General features: G+C 39.1%; 1 protein-coding gene across 2 annotated transcripts in view; it reads left to right on the top strand.

Moving 5' to 3' along the window:
* Nucleotides 1-20,295, top strand: part of LOC105662952 (uncharacterized) — a 53,442-nt gene that overhangs the window by 23,668 nt on the left and 9,479 nt on the right. Inside the window, exons 4-7 of one of the 2 annotated variants that reach the window (XM_076537744.1) lie at nucleotides 3,579-3,650; nucleotides 3,744-3,985; nucleotides 4,699-5,296; nucleotides 5,375-5,706. The exons of the other annotated variant lie outside the window; for it this stretch is intronic. Coding sequence (XP_076393859.1) covers nucleotides 3,579-3,650; nucleotides 3,744-3,985; nucleotides 4,699-5,059 — 675 coding nt within the window. The 3' untranslated portion in view covers nucleotides 5,060-5,296; nucleotides 5,375-5,706. Of the gene's footprint in view, nucleotides 1-3,578; nucleotides 3,651-3,743; nucleotides 3,986-4,698; nucleotides 5,297-5,374; nucleotides 5,707-20,295 lie in introns of those variants that run through there. 2 annotated transcript variants of the gene reach the window in all.

The following is a 20,295-nucleotide window of genomic DNA, read 5'->3' as shown; positions in this document are numbered from 1 at the left end:
GGGCGATTCTGAACAACTTTTTCCTTTACTAAAATATTGGTTGAGGCTCCATTTTCGATTTATTAGCAAAAAACACTGACCAATGAGAGCGCGCATAGACCGGACGCGCGAAAGCGTGAGCAAAAGCTTCGAGTGTGACGGCCGATCGTCGTCGTGAACAAATGTATCGATACTGTGTCGGTATAATGTCGGTATATCGTCGGTTTAACAGGAAGCTATTAGGTGAATACAAAATTTAAATTATTGTTGAATTATTCGTCATTCATAAATTAAAAAAAAAAAAAAATATACTGATCGAATTGAGTAACCTCCACCTTTTTCGAAGTCGGTTAAAAAATAAACCAATTACTCAGTATTCACTTAATTAAGAAAAATGGAATTTATTCGATACTTCTCTTAGTTATGCAAAAGCAACAAAAGATAAAAGAATTTAAATGTGTCTTACCCATTGAGCCACAAATTATTCTGCTTAGAAGAAAGTGGATCATTTTACCGATTGGAATCATTTGCAACCATTCGATAGCTGATGTCAATCAGCTGTTAACATGGTGAGGTCAATGAACTCAGGACACGATTACTTTCACTTTTCACTTTAACAGCTTCAGCGACAACTTTGTGAACACGCATAAAATTTGTTAAAAATGGTAATTAATTGTAATTTTATTCTCAACAAACCTAGTCGATTGCTCTGACAATATTTAATTATTTTTTTTTAGATATAACTGTGTTTAATAATGTCATTTAGCATTGTATTAAAATTATTCTTTATAACATTATTGATTAACTGATATAAATGTATGATATTATCTGAATACAGGTGGTATGCCGATGAGCATGTTAAAACTTTTTTTTGTGATGGCTTCGAAAGGAGCTGATTTTTTCAATTATTACATTCTCTTCAAAAAATATGCAATATTTCTTTTTTTTGTTAACGGCCGTAGAAATACAATGTACATTTCTCCTCGCGGTGGTAGTGTGGGTCTCATACGAGAGTAGGATTCACATCTCCCTACCCACTAATCCTATACCGATGGGTTACTACACTTCATTTGAACAGATATTGTGACGGATCGGCGGGGGGGGGACGAAAGGAAAAGTCCCTGAGGTGGAGGGCGGCCAGGGAAAGCTGTCCTCCACGTACCGATACGCACACCCACGGACGATTTCTTTAAAGGGGCGCCAGTGCAATGCACGCGTCCGGGGGAATCGCCCTTCCGGCAGCTCTTCCGGGAGCGGTACTCAAGGGGGGATAGAAAATAAGTAGAGTAACCGCGAGTATCTACGATAAATTTGGCTTTATTGTGGGCCGAAGCTAGCCCTTCGAGAAGAACGAAAATGAGCCCTTCGTGGTACAAAGTTCGGAAAGGGAACTGGGTCACGATCGCTAAGTGCGGTAAAGATATCGCGACACGAGGGCTCACGGTACACGCGAGTGATACAAAATAAAAATCGGAAATGAAAAGAAAACGCGGTACGCTGTGGGAGCACGCCCTCTTGGGGGTCGTGGACAGCAAAGGGAACGCTGGACCTAAATGTAAAATACAATGCAAAAAGAAAAAAAAAAGGTAGCCCGAACTGGGGTCAGCGGCCCAGAATCGCGGGGACGGAAAGCGCAAATCTGTACAGCGATATTCCGCGAATACGGTCCCTAAGGTCCTCGTCGTCGGGGCTGGTGGTCCTATCGCCAGGAACCACCCACACGCACACACGCTCACACACACTCGCTTATGGATCTTACAAGAAGGCAAAGATCCTACCTTTGTACGCTGGTGTCCGGGTAGGCGTCGTTCTCTATCTGGGCGCGGCGCCAAGGTAAGTCCACACTCCACCGATCGGACACACACACACGAAACGTAAAAGGGAGAAAGAAAGAGAAAAAAAGGAATTATGATACAGTGTAAAAAAAAACTAAATAAGGCGCAAAAGTGGGTATAAATAATAATATTTTCGCCGCTGGTCTTCATGCCGGTGCCGGGGGGGAAAAGGGCGCGCGAATAATAGTAAAAAAAAAAAGGCCGGCGGGCCTAGTGGTCACTCGTAACGAGGCATAAAGATATGCCTCGTTACAATATGCGATACTTGAATTTCTTTAACCCTTTCGCTTCGGCAGTCCGGTCCGCCGAAGTGTCGTCGCCGTAGGAAACACGCGCCAGAAATGTGCACAGTGCGCGTGGTTTTTGTATATACATTTTTTAAGTCCTAAATAATTATTATGTTTAATAAAACAATTGTTGCTTTAATATAGCACGTATTCCTCACATTTTAATATGAAAACAGTTAAACAAAATTATATTAGTTACTTTAAAGACATTAGACTAATTACAGTTGACAAATTCTTAGCTATTTACATATTTACAAGACTTTAAAATTGAACGTTTAATATTATTAATAATGTAACACAAATTAGTTAGTATACTAATATTTAGAAATTAGTAGTGTTCTGCCGATAACGAAGAATTTGTCATTGACCACAGATGGTGTTGACTCGTGAGCAAAATAGTTAATTTTTATATTGAAAGCTACTTTCGAAAATGCTCACTTCACACGCAGACTTCACGGCGAGTGAATATTTGAAAATGTTGGATAATGAATACTATGATAAAGTTCCATGTAACACTTATTATATTTACTAATACAACTATGAATATTTTAAAGTATAAGTTTGTGAAGTTTATCGGACGGCACGTAGAAGATTATTTTAATGTTGTTCGTATGCTGATATGTTTGTATCTGAGCTTTCTCGCAAAATTTTCTGTCGACATTAACTTGTTCTTATAGTGGGGGCTTTTTCTAACAACGGTTCTGATTGGTGATTCGAAATTTTCTTGAGTTTGGGGAAATGACATACATTTGGCGGGGACTACCGTTAGCCTCAGGTAAGTTCTCTGGAGCTTCTATGTTTAGGGCGGTTGAGATTGTAAATTTTTTAACTTTGCTAGGTGTGTAAACCGGTGACCTTTTTTATGGCATCTGTAAGGGTAATCATGTATATTATTGAACTTTTTGACTTTATGATTTTAGAAGGTTTCGTCGAAATATGTTTTTCAATTGCCCTACCTGGATGGTTAATTTTTGTTACCTTGAGAGGTCACAGGTCACTTTAACGACTTACAAATTTGTATAATATTTGTTACGCAGTAACAGATGGTACTTGTATACACATCATGTGGATGCCGGATATATCCGGCGCTCGTACGCACAGGTCGCCGTGTGGATGCCGGATATATCCGGCGCCCGTACGCACAGGTCGCCGTGTGGATGCCGGATATATCCGGCACTCGTACGCACAAGTCGCCGCGCGGATATATCCGGCGCTCGAAGCGAAAGGGTTAAGCGATTTATTGAATAACATTCCGTCACAAATTTTATTTGTTTCGAATTTTGTAATCTTCGCTGTATGTATAATGTTACCCTCCGAAATCGAGCGATGCGGGCACAAATTCGATGTGTTATTAATAATAAGCCAAAAAAGAACTGACAGTACTATGTAATGAAAAACAAGAAATAATTATTTAATGTACGTAAAAGGGGACGATGTACGCGCGTGATTTTTAACTACATTCATGCCTTTTTTGCAGGCGTGCTACACCTCCCTCTCCCACCTACAAGCATGCGCCAAAAACAAAAGATGCATTGGTATAGCAACATATGTAAATAAATTAATTAGATCTTTACGAAGTCACTTTACGCAATGCACTCCAACGCCGAGTATGTATTACTCGATGTTTTTTACGTTCGCGCAGTGGGACGGGAATGCGGAGGAAGCTGCCCGACGATATGCAGAGGAACATCCCGGTCAAAATTTACCGTCGGCTAATACGTTCAGGCGAGCAGCCGCACGGTTATACACAAGTGGCTCATTCCAACCTGCACGAGAAGGTGTAGGTCGCTCGTGCCTGATCTCCACGGTACGGGCGGATGAGGTGCTCGAAGAATTTGACCGGGATGGGAGTCTCAGCGTACGAGATGCGAGTCACCGATTGGGGTAAGTTAAATTGATTATTTACAACAGATGTTAACATGTTACAGTATTCTCTCCGTAAATGTAAAAAAAAAAAAAAAAAAAAAAAAGTAACCTCCTCCTTATTCGAAGTCGGTTAAAAAGATCTCTACCGTAAATGTTAAAATTCGATCTCCACTACTGGGGGGATCCCTCTCGAAATCAATCAAAAATGAAACACGATCAGTCGCCGAAACGACAAGGATCGAATATCGGTGAGACACATACTAATGCAAGGAAAGGAAAAGATTGCAACTTTCTTATTTCTTACTATTTTTTCGAGAAACTTTTACTGTCGTATTCATCTAGTTTTCCTGATTTAAATGACACCAAACATGATATAATTATATACTATACAAGTAATTATGATTTTAATTGTACCGTGTTTTGTACCAATTTAGTCAGAAAAATGACACGAATACGATAATCAAAGTTTCATTCACGAAAAACCAAAAATAAAGAATTTTGATTTTTAAATTTAAAAGACAAAACACGCACGAGTCTTTCATGTTTGCCGAACCTCAGTCCTTTTTTGTCTTTTGTGTTGCTGTCTTTTTCTATGTTCGGCTCACTACAAAGAATGTAGTACCTATTTACAGAGAGAATACTGTACTGTATTTATCTATTATTTTTTTATTTTTTTTTATACTATCGCTATAATTTATTTTTTCATAATGTATTTTTGTATTTTATTTTAGGATCAGCAGGTCGTCGATTCATCGAATTCTTCAAGAAAATATGCTGCACCCGTACAAATATGTACAGGTGCAGCATTTAAACCCAGGAGATTACATTCAACGGATTCACTATGCTAGGTGGCTTGTGGGAAAGATCGAGCGGAATCCATCTTTCTGCAAATACGTTTTATGGACAGATGAAGCCCTTTTTATCAGAGAAGGCTGCTTTAATGCCCACAATTCGCATTTGTGGAATGATGAAAATCCGCATGCGATCCGTCCACGAGCAATGCAAGCACGCTGGTCCGTGAATCTTTGGGCCGGCATTTGTGGGGACTTTATTGTTGGTCCGTACATTCTGCCCGACAGATTGGACGGATGAACATATAAAATGTTCTTCGAGCATCTTCTGTCGAATCTTTTGGAAGAAATTCCACTAGAGATTCGATAGAACATATTTTTCCAACATGATGGTGCTCCAGCCCATTATGCCGCAAGTGTTCGGGCTTTCCTAGATCACACTTTTTAGGACAGGTGGATCGCGCGCGGCCCTGTCGCGTAGCCCCCCAGGTCACCCGACATGAACCCGCAGAATTTTTTCTTCTGAGGATTCTTGAAGGTAAGATACAAAATTTTCTTAAGGAAATAATTAATTTCATAGTATTTTCAGTAAAATTAAATGTCATATATTTTTCAGAATGAGGTGTATCGACAACCGATTACCTCTCGGGATGACCTGGTGGATCGGATCCGCGAGGCAGTTGCGACCATACTCCCGCCACACTGCGTTGAATAAGTGACAATATTCTTGTACGCGCTCGAGCGGCCATTGGGGCTAATGGAGGCCACATAGAGCCGTACCTATAATAATCGGACCCTTTCGGGGCCAACTATGACATATGTTTCAAACTCAAGTATTATATATTTCTGTTGTATATAGGGTGTTACCTGTAACGCTACTCACGATTTTTCTCCCACTTGCAGCCACCTTACGAAAAAATGTTTAGGACAATATTAGCAGGGTATGAAGTGCACAATAGATATTAGTAAAACAAATTTTTAAAACAGTTTGTTCTCTTGGCAAAGTCAAGGTCACCTTGGGTTTTTTAAATAGGAAAAAACATTTTTTTTATTCATAGCTTTAGAGGACATCGAGACGAATTCAAAACATATATTACATGATATTTTTACTAACATATTACTCGATTTACAGAAGTGGAAATGTGAAGTAAAAGACCGGAATATTACGCGATGGAAGACGGCATACATTTTGAACATGTAATTAAAGTGTATTTTTCTTACATTCTAGTCGCGTGTTTACATTCAGTGATCTCTTTGGAACCAAATAATGGTTACACTACCAAAGTCAAAAGCTAAGTACTTAACATTTCCACTTCTGTAAATCGAGTAATATGTTAATAAAAATATCATGTAATATATGTTTTGAATTCGTCTCGATGTCCTCTAAAGCTATGAATAAAAAAAAATGTATGTTCCTATTTAAAAACCCAAGGTGACCTTGACTTTGCCAAGAGAACAAACTGTTTTAAAAATTTGCTTTACTAATATCTATTGTGCACTTCACACCCTGCAAATATTGTCCTAAACATTTTTTCGTAAGGTGGCTGCAAGTGGGAGAAAAATCGTGAGTAGCGTTACAGGTAACACCCTGTATATTGTATATACAGTGAGTCCCAAAACTATTCGTACCCTCACAACTTCCAACTATAAATGATTATTTCTATGTTTAACAAATCGAAACAAAAATGTTACTTATGGGGTAGGATAATATATTTAATAAGCTTTTATTTGATACGAATTTTATTAGAGAATTAACAAATTAGTATTATATAAACGTGCCTTCTTACAAATAGGTGGAAAATCAATGAAACAAAAGTATTCGTACTTTTCAAAATTAACATGGTTTCTAAACTTAATTGTTTAATCAATATTTAGTTGGACCTCCCTTAGCTTGGATAATAGTGCGGAGACGATCTGGCATGCTGCGAACGAGATTTGAGGTGTAATTAGGTTGAATATTATTCCAAATTTCTATTATTTTTTCTTTTAACATTTCTTTACTTGTCATAATATTTTCTCTTAATCTTTTCTCAATTTCGGTCCATAAATGTTCTATAGGATTAACGTCGGGACTTTGAGGAGGAGTAATCAGCATGTGTGGCGTATTGTATAATATCCATTCTTTAACAATGTGGGCCGTATGTTTGGGGTCGTTGTCTTGTTAGAAATAAAAATTATTTTGTAACTGTAATTTTTAAGCACTAGGTGCTAAATTTTCTTCCAAAATGTTTAAATATTTATTCTAGTCCATTATCCCATCAATAAAAACTAAATTTCCATGCTTTATGGTAGGTTTTACATTTCTTAATTGTAGCTCGGTATTCGCTCTTCTCCATACCATGGAACGTCCATCTGATCCGAATATATTAAATTTTGATTCATCTGAGAATATTACACGGTCCCAGAACGTACACTCTTTATCCACGTGTTCTTTTGCAAATTGAAAGCGTTTACGTTTATTGGTGTTGCTGATAAAAGCCTTCTTCCGAGCTACTCGTCCATTAAAACCTTGTCTCCTTAAAATTCTTCGACATGTTTTGGCACTAATATCCTTTTTGAAAGCTACATTAGCAATAGTAGCTAATTTTGGACCACTAATTTTAGGATTTTTTTTAATTTCTCGCACTAACATTCTTTCTTCTCGTTCGCACAATTTTCGAGGCCGCCCTGTACGTGGTTTATTTAATACTGTACCATTCTGTTTTATATTTTTAATAACATACTGAATAGTAGATTTACTTCTATCAATAGTGTTTGCTATGTGACTGTACGATTTTTCTTCGTTATGCAATTTCCAAATTAATTTTCTTACTGCTATTGAAATTTCACTACCTTTTCGATTCATTTTGGTAATTATCGAGAGAATATTGTACCGTCAACGTAATGTTGTCTACTGATGGCCAATCTATCATTTCCCTTATTATAGGTATCAATACAAAGCTATATTGGCAAATATTTTGGATCTTATATGCATAGAATTGAAGAGTACGAATACTTTTATGTTGCTGTTTCCGAGCATATTTACTCAGTATGATATTTATATTATTCCGCACGGTTAGATTTGAAATAAAATTTATATTTATTGAAAGCTCATTAAATGTATTATCTTACCCAATCAATAAAATATTTGTTACGATTTGTTAAACATACAAATAACACTGTACAACAGCCAACTGATTTCGTAACGGCTACTATGAAATTCTTATAGATTTTTGCGAGCTGAATACGAATCTGAAATCAGTTTTTCTCTAGGACGTAGTTTTTGAGAAAATTAACTTTAAAAAAAATTGCAAATTTTCAACTTTGAAAATTTTTTGTGCTTTTACCGCAGCAGCTATTCAGTGGCTTTTTACACGAGAAGAATCTGTGAATTTTCCTGAATAAAACTATATGAATTGTTATTGCATTGTAAATATTTAAATATGTTTAAATGATGATCAAGGTAAGAAAGACACCAAAAACGCACCAATTTTTCCTGATATTTTTCAATTTATTTAAAAAACTATGGGTCTAGGCGAAAATTTAACCATCCCACATGATAGAGTAGACATTTCTGCAGAAGAAAGCATCAAGCGAAATTACAAAATCACTTTTGCTTTCCTTTTATAAAAAAAATAGTTCAGCAAAACACGCGTCGCTATCAGTGGTACTCAATGTTGGCGCGGCGCGGCAGTCGCCCTGCCTATTGTCTTGGAGTAACGAAATAGTTATTTCGCGACTGCCGCGCCGCGCCAACATCGAGTACCACTGACAGCGGCGCGTGTTTTGCTAAACTATTTTTTTTATAAAAGGAAAGCAAAAGTGATTTTGTAACTTCGCTTGATGCTTTCTTCTGCAGAAATGTCTACTCTATCATGTGGGATGGTTAGATTTTCACATAGACCCATAGTTTTTTAAATAAATTGAAAAATATCAGGAAAAATTGGTGCGCTTTTGGTGTCTTTCTTACTTTGATCATCATTTAAACATATTTAAATATTTACAATGCAATAACAATTCATATAGTTTTATTCAGGAAAATTCACAGATTCTTCTCGTGTAAAAAGCCACTGAATAGCTGCTGCGGTAAAAGCACAAAAAATTTCCAAAGTTGAAAATTTGCAATTTTTTTTAAAGTTAATTTTCTCAAAAACTGTACGTCCTAGAGAAAAACTGATTTCAGATTCGCAAAAATCTATAAGAATTTCATAGTAGCCGTTACGAAATCAAAAAAAAGTCAAAATTTGTTGTACAGTGTAATCATTTATAGTTAGAAGTTGTGAGGGTACGAATACACTGCTGGCCAAAATTAACGCACCACTTTCTTTAGCCGTTTCTTTTTTTATGTTCTGTTGGAGGTAGGACTTTGAAATTTCGAGGATAGGTGGGCCCATGGGTTATCTCAATACTCGAGGAGTGCCATTGTTCCCTGCCACTCCCTTGCGGTATCGGCGACCCCTTGAATGCTAGGGGGTCGAAAAATCGACAAAAAAGGCTCTAAATTCAACAGAAAAAAAGAAAAAATCCGAAATTTTTTTACAGAATGAGGTTCTTTAGGTTGCGGCCTTTCCGAAAATGCCCGGCTCAATCCCCTGCGACACCCCCAACCCCTCCCTAATTTTCCACCCTTCCCTAAGGGATGGTTTTTTCGATTTTGCTCAAACTTGTACCAAAGCTTCTTCTCGACCCCAGTTATACCTGGTAAAAGTTTGGTCGCGTTTGCACCAACCCTTTGGTCGCTACACGCTGTCAAAAAACCACCCCTTGCTACTTTTTCACTTTTTTCACAGTTATAAGTCAATTTTGGGCCTGCAGTTCACGGAAAAACTTGTTTCCGTGCCGACGGTATCGTTCCCGTTGATGGTTTAGGCCTGGCGTGAAACCAACCCCCGCTGAGAGGGTTCTTACTCCCAACCCTCTCAATCCACCCCCGGGGGTGGGCGGGTAAATTGGGTGCATGCGGTCGATTAAGGGATCATTGGAGCATTTCTGTACAAATTTTCAAGTCGATTACTCGAACCGTTCTCACGCGATATGCAAAAAAGTGGAAATTTTGAGATTTGCAACCCCCAGTTTACCAAGCAACCACGACTTACTGGAGGCAGTTGGCACCCCGCGGATTGGCCTCTCACGAAGTTTGAACCCTCCTCTCTTCGATCTCAGAAGATGCAATCGCTTACATGATCCGCACAGCCTCCAGCGGCGCCACGAAGATACCCTGTCACCGTCGTGTCGGTCGAGACGAGCGCCGACGGTGCGCCTGGGTGGAATGCAAACCCTCGGACACGTCTCCGAGCGGAAGCGCTTGGAACGATAGGACTACCAACCAAAAATCACAGCGTTCCACACGCCAACACATAACAGACAATTTTTCAAACTCATTTGGTTCACGTTTGCAGCAGTCTCGCTGGTTTATTTTTCAAAGCAGAAGCAGAATTGCAACAAAAAATTTGGCACTTTTTAGTACAAGAAAAAAATGAAATCAAAAAAGATGAGAAAAAAAAGATACTTTATTAAAAAATAAATAAAAAATAAAAAGAAATGTACAAAATCAGTAGAGGGTTTGGTCCCCACGGGCCTTCTGAACAGCACGGCAGCGGGACGGCATGCTTCTTATTAATTTATTCACAGTTTCAAAGGGGATGACATTCCAAGCTGCCTGAACAGCGGTCCGGAGCTCTGTAACGTTGCGCGGCTGCGGTGCAGTCCTTATCCGGCGGTCAACCTCGTCCCAAAGATGTTCGATTGGGTTGATGTCGGGGCTGCAGGGAGGGTGGTGGAGGAGATTGATATTATTTTCCAGCAGGGCGGCACGCGTGGTTCTGGCGGTGTGTGGCGCCGCGTTGTCCTGTTGGAAGATGAAGGCAGGACCGTATTCCTCTCGAAGCGGCACGACGTGCGGCACCACCACTTCGTCGATGTAACGACGGGCCGTCATGCCAGGGGGCGGAATTTCGATGAGAGGTGTTTTTTTGTTGAGCATAATTCCTCCCCAGAACATAACAGACCCGCCGTTATAAGAGACGCGGTCTACAAAGTGTTGATTCCTCTCGCCCCGCCGACGCCACATCTTCAATCTTCCGTCTGTTTTATGTAATGTGAACCGCACCTCATCGGAAAATAGTACATGCCGCCACTGCTGGATGCCCCAATTGCCGTAATGTTGCATATAGGCTCGGCGAGACCTCCGGATCTCCGCGGACAGCCACGGCGCCTTCTTGGGGACTCTGCCTCTCATCCCTGCCGCGTTGAGACGCCGGTTAACCGTCCGCCTGGAGATTTGGTGCTTTGTCGTTTTCTCGTGATATCCAGCTATCTGCCGCGCCGTGAGGTGGGAATCGGCGGCAGCCATTCGCACCATGCGGCGGTCGTCCCTCGTCGAGGTGCACCGAGGGCGCCCTTGCCCTGGCCGACGGCACGGCAGACCGTCTGTCTGGTACCGGTGGAAAACTCAAGCCTTGCTCCAGCAGCGTAAGAGCCTCCACGACCTGCACTTCACTCATTTGCATCGTGTGCCTAATGATTTGAGTGAACTTGAGCGCAAAATCAATGGTACACGAATTAAATACAAAAAAAAGTTATTTTACTTACCAATGATATGTACGTTTAGGCAAAGAACTTCCAAAAGACTGACGCTCCTACATTCCCAGGCGCTATTTTTATGATTTTACGCGATTTTCATATGTTTTTGGGGGAAGGGTCATTTTTGGATCTTGGTCAGGCGTTCTCATTCCTGGCTCTCATTCTCATGGCTCTCATTCCTGGGGGCCAAACCCTCTACTGATTTTGTACATTTCTTTTTATTTTTTATTTATTTTTTAATAAAGTATCTTTTTTTTCTCATCTTTTTTGATTTCATTTTTTTCTTGTACTAAAAAGTGCCAAATTTTTTGTTGCAATTCTGCTTCTGCTTTGAAAAATAAACCAGCGAGACTGCTGCAAACGTGAACCAAATGAGTTTGAAAAATTGTCTGTTATGTGTTGGCGTGTGGAACGCTGTGATTTTTGGTTGGTAGTCCTATCGTTCCAAGCGCTTCCGCTCGGAGACGTGTCCGAGGGTTTGCATTCCACCCAGGCGCACCGTCGGCGCTCGTCTCGACCGACACGACGGTGACAGGGTATCTTCGTGGCGCCGCTGGAGGCTGTGCGGATCATGTAAGCGATTGCATCTTCTGAGATCGAAGAGAGGAGGGTTCAAACTTCGTGAGAGGCCAATCCGCGGGGTGCCAACTGCCTCCAGTAAGTCGTGGTTGCTTGGTAAACTGGGGGTTGCAAATCTCAAAATTTCCACTTTTTTGCATATCGCGTGAGAACGGTTCGAGTAATCGACTTGAAAATTTGTACAGAAATGCTCCAATGATCCCTTAATCGACCGCATGCACCCAATTTACCCGCCCACCCCCGGGGGTGGATTGAGAGGGTTGGGAGTAAGAACCCTCTCAGCGGGGGTTGGTTTCACGCCAGGCCTAAACCATCAACGGGAACGATACCGTCGGCACGGAAACAAGTTTTTCCGTGAACTGCAGGCCCAAAATTGACTTATAACTGTGAAAAAAGTGAAAAAGTAGCAAGGGGTGGTTTTTTGACAGCGTGTAGCGACCAAAGGGTTGGTGCAAACGCGACCAAACTTTTACCAGGTATAACTGGGGTCGAGAAGAAGCTTTGGTACAAGTTTGAGCAAAATCGAAAAAACCATCCCTTAGGGAAGGGTGGAAAATTAGGGAGGGGTTGGGGGTGTCGCAGGGGATTGAGCCGGGCATTTTCGGAAAGGCCGCAACCTAAAGAACCTCATTCTGTAAAAAAATTTCGGATTTTTTCTTTTTTTCTGTTGAATTTAGAGCCTTTTTTGTCGATTTTTCGACCCCCTAGCATTCAAGGGGTCGCCGATACCGCAAGGGAGTGGCAGGGAACAATGGCACTCCTCGAGTATTGAGATAACCCATGGGCCCACCTATCCTCGAAATTTCAAAGTCCTACCTCCAACAGAACATAAAAAAAGAAACGGCTAAAGAAAGTGGTGCGTTAATTTTGGCCAGCAGTGTAGTTTTGGGACTCACTGTATTGTTGTATATCTGTTCTAATGGAGGGAATAAATCCTCCGGTGGGGGTTTTAGAGGATAGTATGCGCTTCTCGCATAAGTGCCACACTACCTCAGGCGTACATAAATGTATTTCCCCCACCTAAAAAAAAAAACCGTTTTTAAAATTATAATAATTGTAAAAATCGGCATCCTCTCGACTATAAAATAAAATACATTTTTTTATTGCAAAATATATCGGGTTTTATTAAATTTAATCCCGTAATATAATAATTATGCACTTCAAGATTATTTAGCAAAAAAATTAAATACTGTCAGGGTAATTGGCTTGGTAAGTTGAGAATAAAATTACAATTAATTAACATTTTTAACTAACTGAAATGGAACAAATCTTGCTTGTGTTTAATTTAAAAAATACATAAATAACTTAGATAAAACGTACCTATTGTTCCATGTAAAAACTACCATTGATGAAAAACATTTATGTTACTAGGTAGACTCACCGATCACAGCACTAACAGCTGATGTTCTAGCAGGGTCAATGAACTTTCAATTTATTACACTGTCTCTTTCTAATAATCGCACAACATAAGAACAACCGGTAAACGGACCGAAGGAAAACGCGTGAACGATTATTCAGATACGTATGTTTAACAATACAGTAAATATTCGATATGCGGACCATTCTCGGGTCTGAACTGGTGCAGATATCGTACAATTCCTACATTGATTGATGTTTTGCCGAACGTCGAACTGGTGCAGATATCGTACAGTTCCTACATTTCGAGCGAAGGAGACTGAACGTAAACAAACAGTGACCTACTAGAAGGACACTCTTAATACAAGAATAAAACTTTTTTTATTTTTGACTTTTTCGTTACCAAACTTTTACCAATTAATTCTTGACATTTTTCCGATTAAAATGAGACCAAACACGACATACTTCGGGACATATTTACTTGTAATTTCAAGTGTTGCGCGTACATCGATGATTTTACTCTAATAAGATATTGCAAGTAAATATAACTCAAATTATGTCGTGTTTGATCTCATTTTAGTCAGGAAAATGTCACGAATATGATGGAGAAAGTTATATAAAAAAATGGATGAAAAATAAAAAAATTAGCAATGCTCAAGTATTGCAAACAATCGAACAGACTTTTGATCTTTGCCGACTGCCACGATTGTAGCGTCTCTTTCTTTTTGACTCGCTATCCTTTTCGACGTGAGAAATTTTTATCACACTTTTAATTAAACCAGTAAATATAGTCCAAATTATGTCGTGTTTGGTCTTCTTTTAATCAGAAAAATGTCAAGAATCTATTGGTAAAAGTTGGATCTCGAAAAAATAAAAATTAAAAAAGTTTTATATTTGTATATGGATTGCTTCACGGATATACCCGACCCCGGATCATGTTACATTTCTCGACGATCGAGCTTCACGGCGTCTGAAGGGGTCTTCCCCCCCCAGTGGTAGGGATAACTTTGGTGCACATATCGTACAGATCATTTGTGTACATATGGAATATTTACTGTATTCTGTATTTTCATTATAAGGAATCCGAATTGAGGAATTGATATTAAATTATATTTATATTTTATATTTTATTAGGAGATATTGTTAGACTGGCCAGGGATCGCGGCTTCGTTCTCGATTGCGAGGTGTACGTCGCAAACGGTTGCTTTGCAACGATGATCTGTTGAACGACTACGGCGTCGATCGAGACAGTCGAGATGTTTGTTGTCGAAAGAAACTATTCGAAATAAAATATCGCAGTTTTTAATTGAAAATTTCGTTTCCATGTTTTCAAGACAGTATAGTTAAAATTATTTATGAATTTTCGTGTTTTCAGTCGGTGTATTTATGTGTTGGACTCGCAGTGACTAATTAGTGAAAAGTGTAATGAATAATGAAAACTAATAATGAAAAATGACAGTGGTAGGTGACAGTGAAGTAAATTGAGAGTTTCTGTGTGGTAAATTATTTATTCTGATAGTAAGGATCGGTGAATCGACCCGGCGATAAGGATGCATTTTCATCGTGACTATTTGCGGTTCAACGGATAAATTATACACTAGTCAAAAAAATTAAAAGAACAGAAAAATTCCTTAAATTTTTAGGTCATTTTCAATTTGCTCTGCCTCCGTTAAAATTCATCACAGAAGACATCCAGAATAGTCATTTTGAAGCTTCAGGTTTCTAGTTTTCGACCCTTTATCTCAAAAATTTTTTGAGCCCATTATCATTAACAAAATATACAAAAAATCGCGATGAGAAAATACTTGAATTTTTTTTCTTTTTTTTAAGGCTTGTAAAGACATGGAAAAATTTTTTTGATTAATGCCACTTCCAGATTGCTGTTCCTTGTTCCTTCCCCTATAATTTGCACTCCATGAAGTTCGTTTCGACGATCGGTCGCAAAGTTATGAGCTACCAAAGCTGAAATGACACTTTTTCCTTTGATAGTCATTATCTCATGAACCCACTATCGAACAGAAATTGTAAATACGGTTCCAGAAAGCGGAGAATGCACCCTTTAAGATGGCTATATCAGTTTTTGATTAGATTTTTTTTTTATGCTTAATATTGATGTAAAAAAATGTCAAAAAACGGCGTTTTTTCCTCAAATTACAAAAGTTACGGCATCTTTGTAAATAAGTATTGTAATGATTCTGCCTAGGTTTTTTTTTAAGCTCATATTGCCCACAAAATGTGTGCGAAGTTTCAAATGGCTCCGATTCTTTGTTCCCTATGAAAAGATGTATCAAACTTTGAAATTTGAACGAAAAGTGTTAAGGAAACGTCATTATTGTTCCTATCCGCGACTAATCCGTTTGTTCGGTAAAAAAGTTTGTGTCTCTGCATTTACCGGTACTTTTGCTGAATTTTTAAAGAATGCTTTGGTCTGAGAAGGTCGGATTTACGCTTCCTCTTGTGTGCGTGAGTTCGTGCGATTGTGTGCCGTGTATATGTAGGTACATGAACGTGGGAGCGCGCAGGTATGTGCGCCTGCAGCAATGTCTGCGCGGGTGAGTGTAATTTTGTTTTTTCAATAAAAACTCGAGGACTTGTAAATTTAATATCGAGTATTACCACCACGGTTGTTAATTACATCTTGCAAACGTTCGCGCATATTAATGCATCGCCGTATTATGGCTTGGGGAACTTGGTTCCAAATTCGAAGAAGCGTATTTTCCAGCGCACGTAAATCCAGCGACCGGTCTATGCGCGCTCTCATTGGTCAGTGTTTTTGCTAATAACTTGAAAATGGAGCCTCAACCAATATTTTTAACCGACTTCGAAAAAGGAGGAGGTTACTCAATTCGATCTTTTTTTTCGATTTTTTTTTTTCTTTGTATGTTCGCCGATTACGCCTAGCTGGGTGGATCGATCGGAACGAAATCTTTTGCATCTGGTAGGTTCTGACTCCCCATTGGTACCATTACACAAAAATTCTTCATTTTTTAATTGCAAAGCACTGTTATTGCAAAACAACCGGCAACTTTTGAAATAAACTTCTCTCGATTTTAGTGCGCTTTTAATATCTTATTACGGACATGATTCTGAACAATTTTGTTCATATACAAATTTCTCGGAAAGCTTTAGTTTTCGAGATATTAGCGAAAAATTGTTGTTAACTTTTAAAATCAGCTTCGAACGATTTTTATGTCCTTCTAATATGTTATTAGTGGCATGATTCTGAACGAGTTTTTCCTTATACATAATTAACGGAAAACTTTAGTTTTCGTGATATTAGCCGAAAACTATTGTTATTAATATTAATGGAACGCCCCGTGCTATGCACGGAAAGGACAAGAAAGGGCAATTACATTGCACTGTACCAAAACACTAACTAAGCTTTGCCGCTTTGACACGCGACTTATGCAGCAAGATGAGTTCACGTTGACGTTGGTGTATTATTCCCATTGCTTAGCACAGTCTCCGTATCGTTCTAAAAATGCATCAATTTGATTTGTTAGAAAATTTGTTGCGCAAGATCTGCTATTATTTTAGGGATACTTTGACCCTTGCGCAGTCCTAAACCGTAAGAGATACACATGCGCAGTAAATTTTTGCAAAGAAAGTTAACAAAGAACAAATGGATAAAGCACCCTCAATCATGATGTAATTAGTTTGTACTTGTCCCTGAAAGAGTGTCCCTTATTTTTTTTTCTATGCATGTTCGCCGGTTTTTTCCTAGGTGGGTGGTGCGATCGGAACAAAGCCTTTCGCATCTTGTAGAGTCTGACACCCCATTGGTACCATTACCAAAAAATAATGGTTCGTATTCCTTCTCAGGATTTATTAATTTCCAATACATCATACCACAATCAACTGGTTATTGGCAGCAACGTTTACTGAGGTATATGGTGTGTTCCGAAAGTAATGCGAATGATTTTTTTTAAAGGAATTTATTGGACTATAGGGAGTTGGGGCAGCGTCAACATCTGGTTTTGGGTCAGAAACTCACGTACTCGCAGCGCGTTGTGGCAAAGCGCGTTGTCGTCATGCAGTATCCAGGTACAGGAGATGTGTTTTCTCGTCCTGACGACCCTTTTTCGCAGTCTTTCCAGCATATTCACTTAGTAGGCGGTATTAACTATCTGTTCTTCAAGAAGAAATTCTTTATGGACTGTTTGACGAACTGTTTTGCTGGTTGGTGGCCGCCCGGAGCGTTGGTCGTCGTGAACCTCCTCCCGCCCTTCCTTAAAGGCCTTTAACCACCTCGAAACTTGTGAGTACGACAAAACAGAGTCCCCATAAGCCTCACGAATCATTTCATTTGTCTCCTCAAGAGATTTGTTTAGTTTAGCACAAAAGCTTTATCGCGTATCGTTGTTCCGATCGTCGACTTCACTTTTTCCGTGACATGGTCACCAAACAGGGGTTCACAAAAATTCATGTCCTGTCCCTTTCACGGCTCGGAGAGCCCTGGGACCGGGTTCGTTGGAAAGCTTAGCCCCCCCCCCCCCATCCAGCACAAGTGGTGCGATCCCCCTCCGATCAAAAGGAGCAGCGTAGGAACTTCGTTCGCATTACTTTCGGAACACACCATGTATTTTTAATTATGCGCCGCCTCCGAAAAGGTTGAAATGTATTTAATATACTACCTAACGAGTAAATAGGTTTCATTCATATCTGTTATGTAATTGTATGATTGAATGAAATAGAAATTACTTCATTAGGAAATAGAAATTATTTTATACTTTTTAGTGCATTTCGAAGTCGGCGTATTTTTTTTCTTAAAATTATTTTTTCTGATTAAAAGAAGACCAAACACGACATAATTTGGACTATATTTACTGGTTTAATTAAAAGTGTGATAAAAATTTCTCACATCGAAAAGGATAGCGAGTCAAAAAGAAAGAGACGCTACAATCGTGGCAGTCGGCAAAGATCAAAAGTCTGTTCGATTGTTTGCAATACTTGAGCATTGCTAATTTTTTTATTTTTCATCCATTTTTTTATATAACTTTCTCCATCATATTCGTGACATTTTCCTGACTAAAATGAGATCAAACACGACATAATTTGAGTTATATTTACTTGCAATATCTTATTAGCAAATATGTCCCGAGATTACAGTACTGATTCGTAATAAGCAACTCGCTCGGGTCTGGCGAGTTGCTTGTTACGAATCAGGTATATTTTCGGCTTGCCTTTGTTCCTGAGCGCGAGGACGGTGACGGCGTAGAAAAAACAGGGGGTTGGGTGTAGCGGTATACTATAAAGTAATCGGTCGCGCGGCGATGCTATTCTTTAGACAAGGACAGAACATAGCATGCTATGTTCCCTTTTTAATAGTTAGTAAAATTTCATGAATGGAAAAATATACCGGATTCGTAACAAGCAACTGGCCAGATCCGGGCGAGTGGCTTATTACGGATCAATATAGAATTCAATTAATGAACGACAGAATCGCTATGCATCAGAGTGAGAAAACAATATACAGTAAATATTCGATATGTGCACAAATGATCTGTACGATATGTGCACCAAAGTTATCCCCACCGCTGGGGGGAAGACCCCTTCAGACGCCGAGAAATGTAACATGATCCGGGGTCCGGTATATCCGTGAAGCAATACATATGCAAATATAAAAATTTTTTATTTTTGATTTTTTCGAGAACCAACTTTTACCAATAGATTCTTTACATTTTTCTGATTAAAATGAGACCAAACACGACATAATTTGGGCTATATTTACTGGTTTAATTGACGATGAAAGTTTTTCACGTCGAAGAGGATAGCGAGTCAAAAAGAAAGAGACGCTACGATCGTGGCAGTCGGCAAACATCAAAAGTCTATTCAATTGTTCACAATCCTAATACGTTGCTAACTTTTTTATTTTTTATCAAATTTTTATAAAACTTTCTCTATCATGTTCGTAACATTTTCCTGATTAAAATGAGACCAAACACGACGTAATTCGAGTTATATTTACTTGCAATATCTTATTAGAGTAAAGTCATCGATGTACGCGTAACATTTGAAATTACAAGTAAATATGGCTCGAAGTACGTCGTGTTTGGTCTCATTTTAATGAGAAAAGTGTCACAAATATGATGGAAAAAGTTAAAAAAAAAAAAATAAAAAATAAAAAAGTTTTATTCTTGCCTTCGGAGTGTCCTTCTGGTAGGTCACTGTTTGTTTACGTTCAGTCTCCTTCGCTCGAAATGTAGGAACTGTACGATATCTGCACCAGTTCGGTCCCGAGAATGGTGCACATATCGAACATGTGTAACGTCCTTGGGGAAACCTTTTTTCTTTCTACCGGAATCATCGCGACAATCGATTCTATCCATCGATTAGAATAGTCAATTATCGACCGTAATTGCCAATTATCGACAGTACATTAGGTATCTATTACCATATCTATCAAATTCGACAGTCGGTAATCAATATATACGAGGTGTGACACAAAAGTAACGAGACTAGGTCTGTAACTTGAAAAAACAATGGAATTGACAGCAATTGTTTTTGTGGCATCATCCCACATACCTCCTTTATCCATGTTGCAAATTTCGATTGAATCGGTCATACCATTTGGAAGTATTGCGTTATTTAGTGAACACGTGCAACTGCATTTTGCCGGAAAAATGTCTAACGTAAAAACCGAACAGCGAATAAACATCAAGTTTCTTATAAAATTTGTTGAAATTTGTTGTAACATGTGATGAGACATGGAGTTTTACCTATGACCCACAAAGTAAGTGTCAGTCGATGCAGTGGAAATCTTCAGGATCCCCAAAACCCAAAAAAGCACGCATGTCAAAATCAAAATTCGACATTAATGGAATTGTAATGATTGAGTGGTTTCCCAATGGTCAGATTGTTAACTAACACTATTACATCGAAATACTATAAAGACTTCATGAAAAAATTAGGAAAGAAAGGCCACAGTTGTAAAGCGATGGATGGCTGTTGCACCAGGACAATGCACCTGCTCACACGGCACTGTCTGCCAAGTAGTTTCTGACCAGTAAAAATGTTAATGTGATGGGGCATCCTCCTTAT

The sequence above is a fragment of the Megachile rotundata genome, chromosome 12 (genome assembly GCF_050947335.1).
Source record: "Megachile rotundata isolate GNS110a chromosome 12, iyMegRotu1, whole genome shotgun sequence".
NCBI lineage: Eukaryota > Metazoa > Arthropoda > Insecta > Hymenoptera > Megachilidae > Megachile > Megachile rotundata.
The sequence above is the reverse complement of the archived record's forward strand: the minus strand, read 5'-3'. Positions and strand labels throughout refer to the sequence as shown.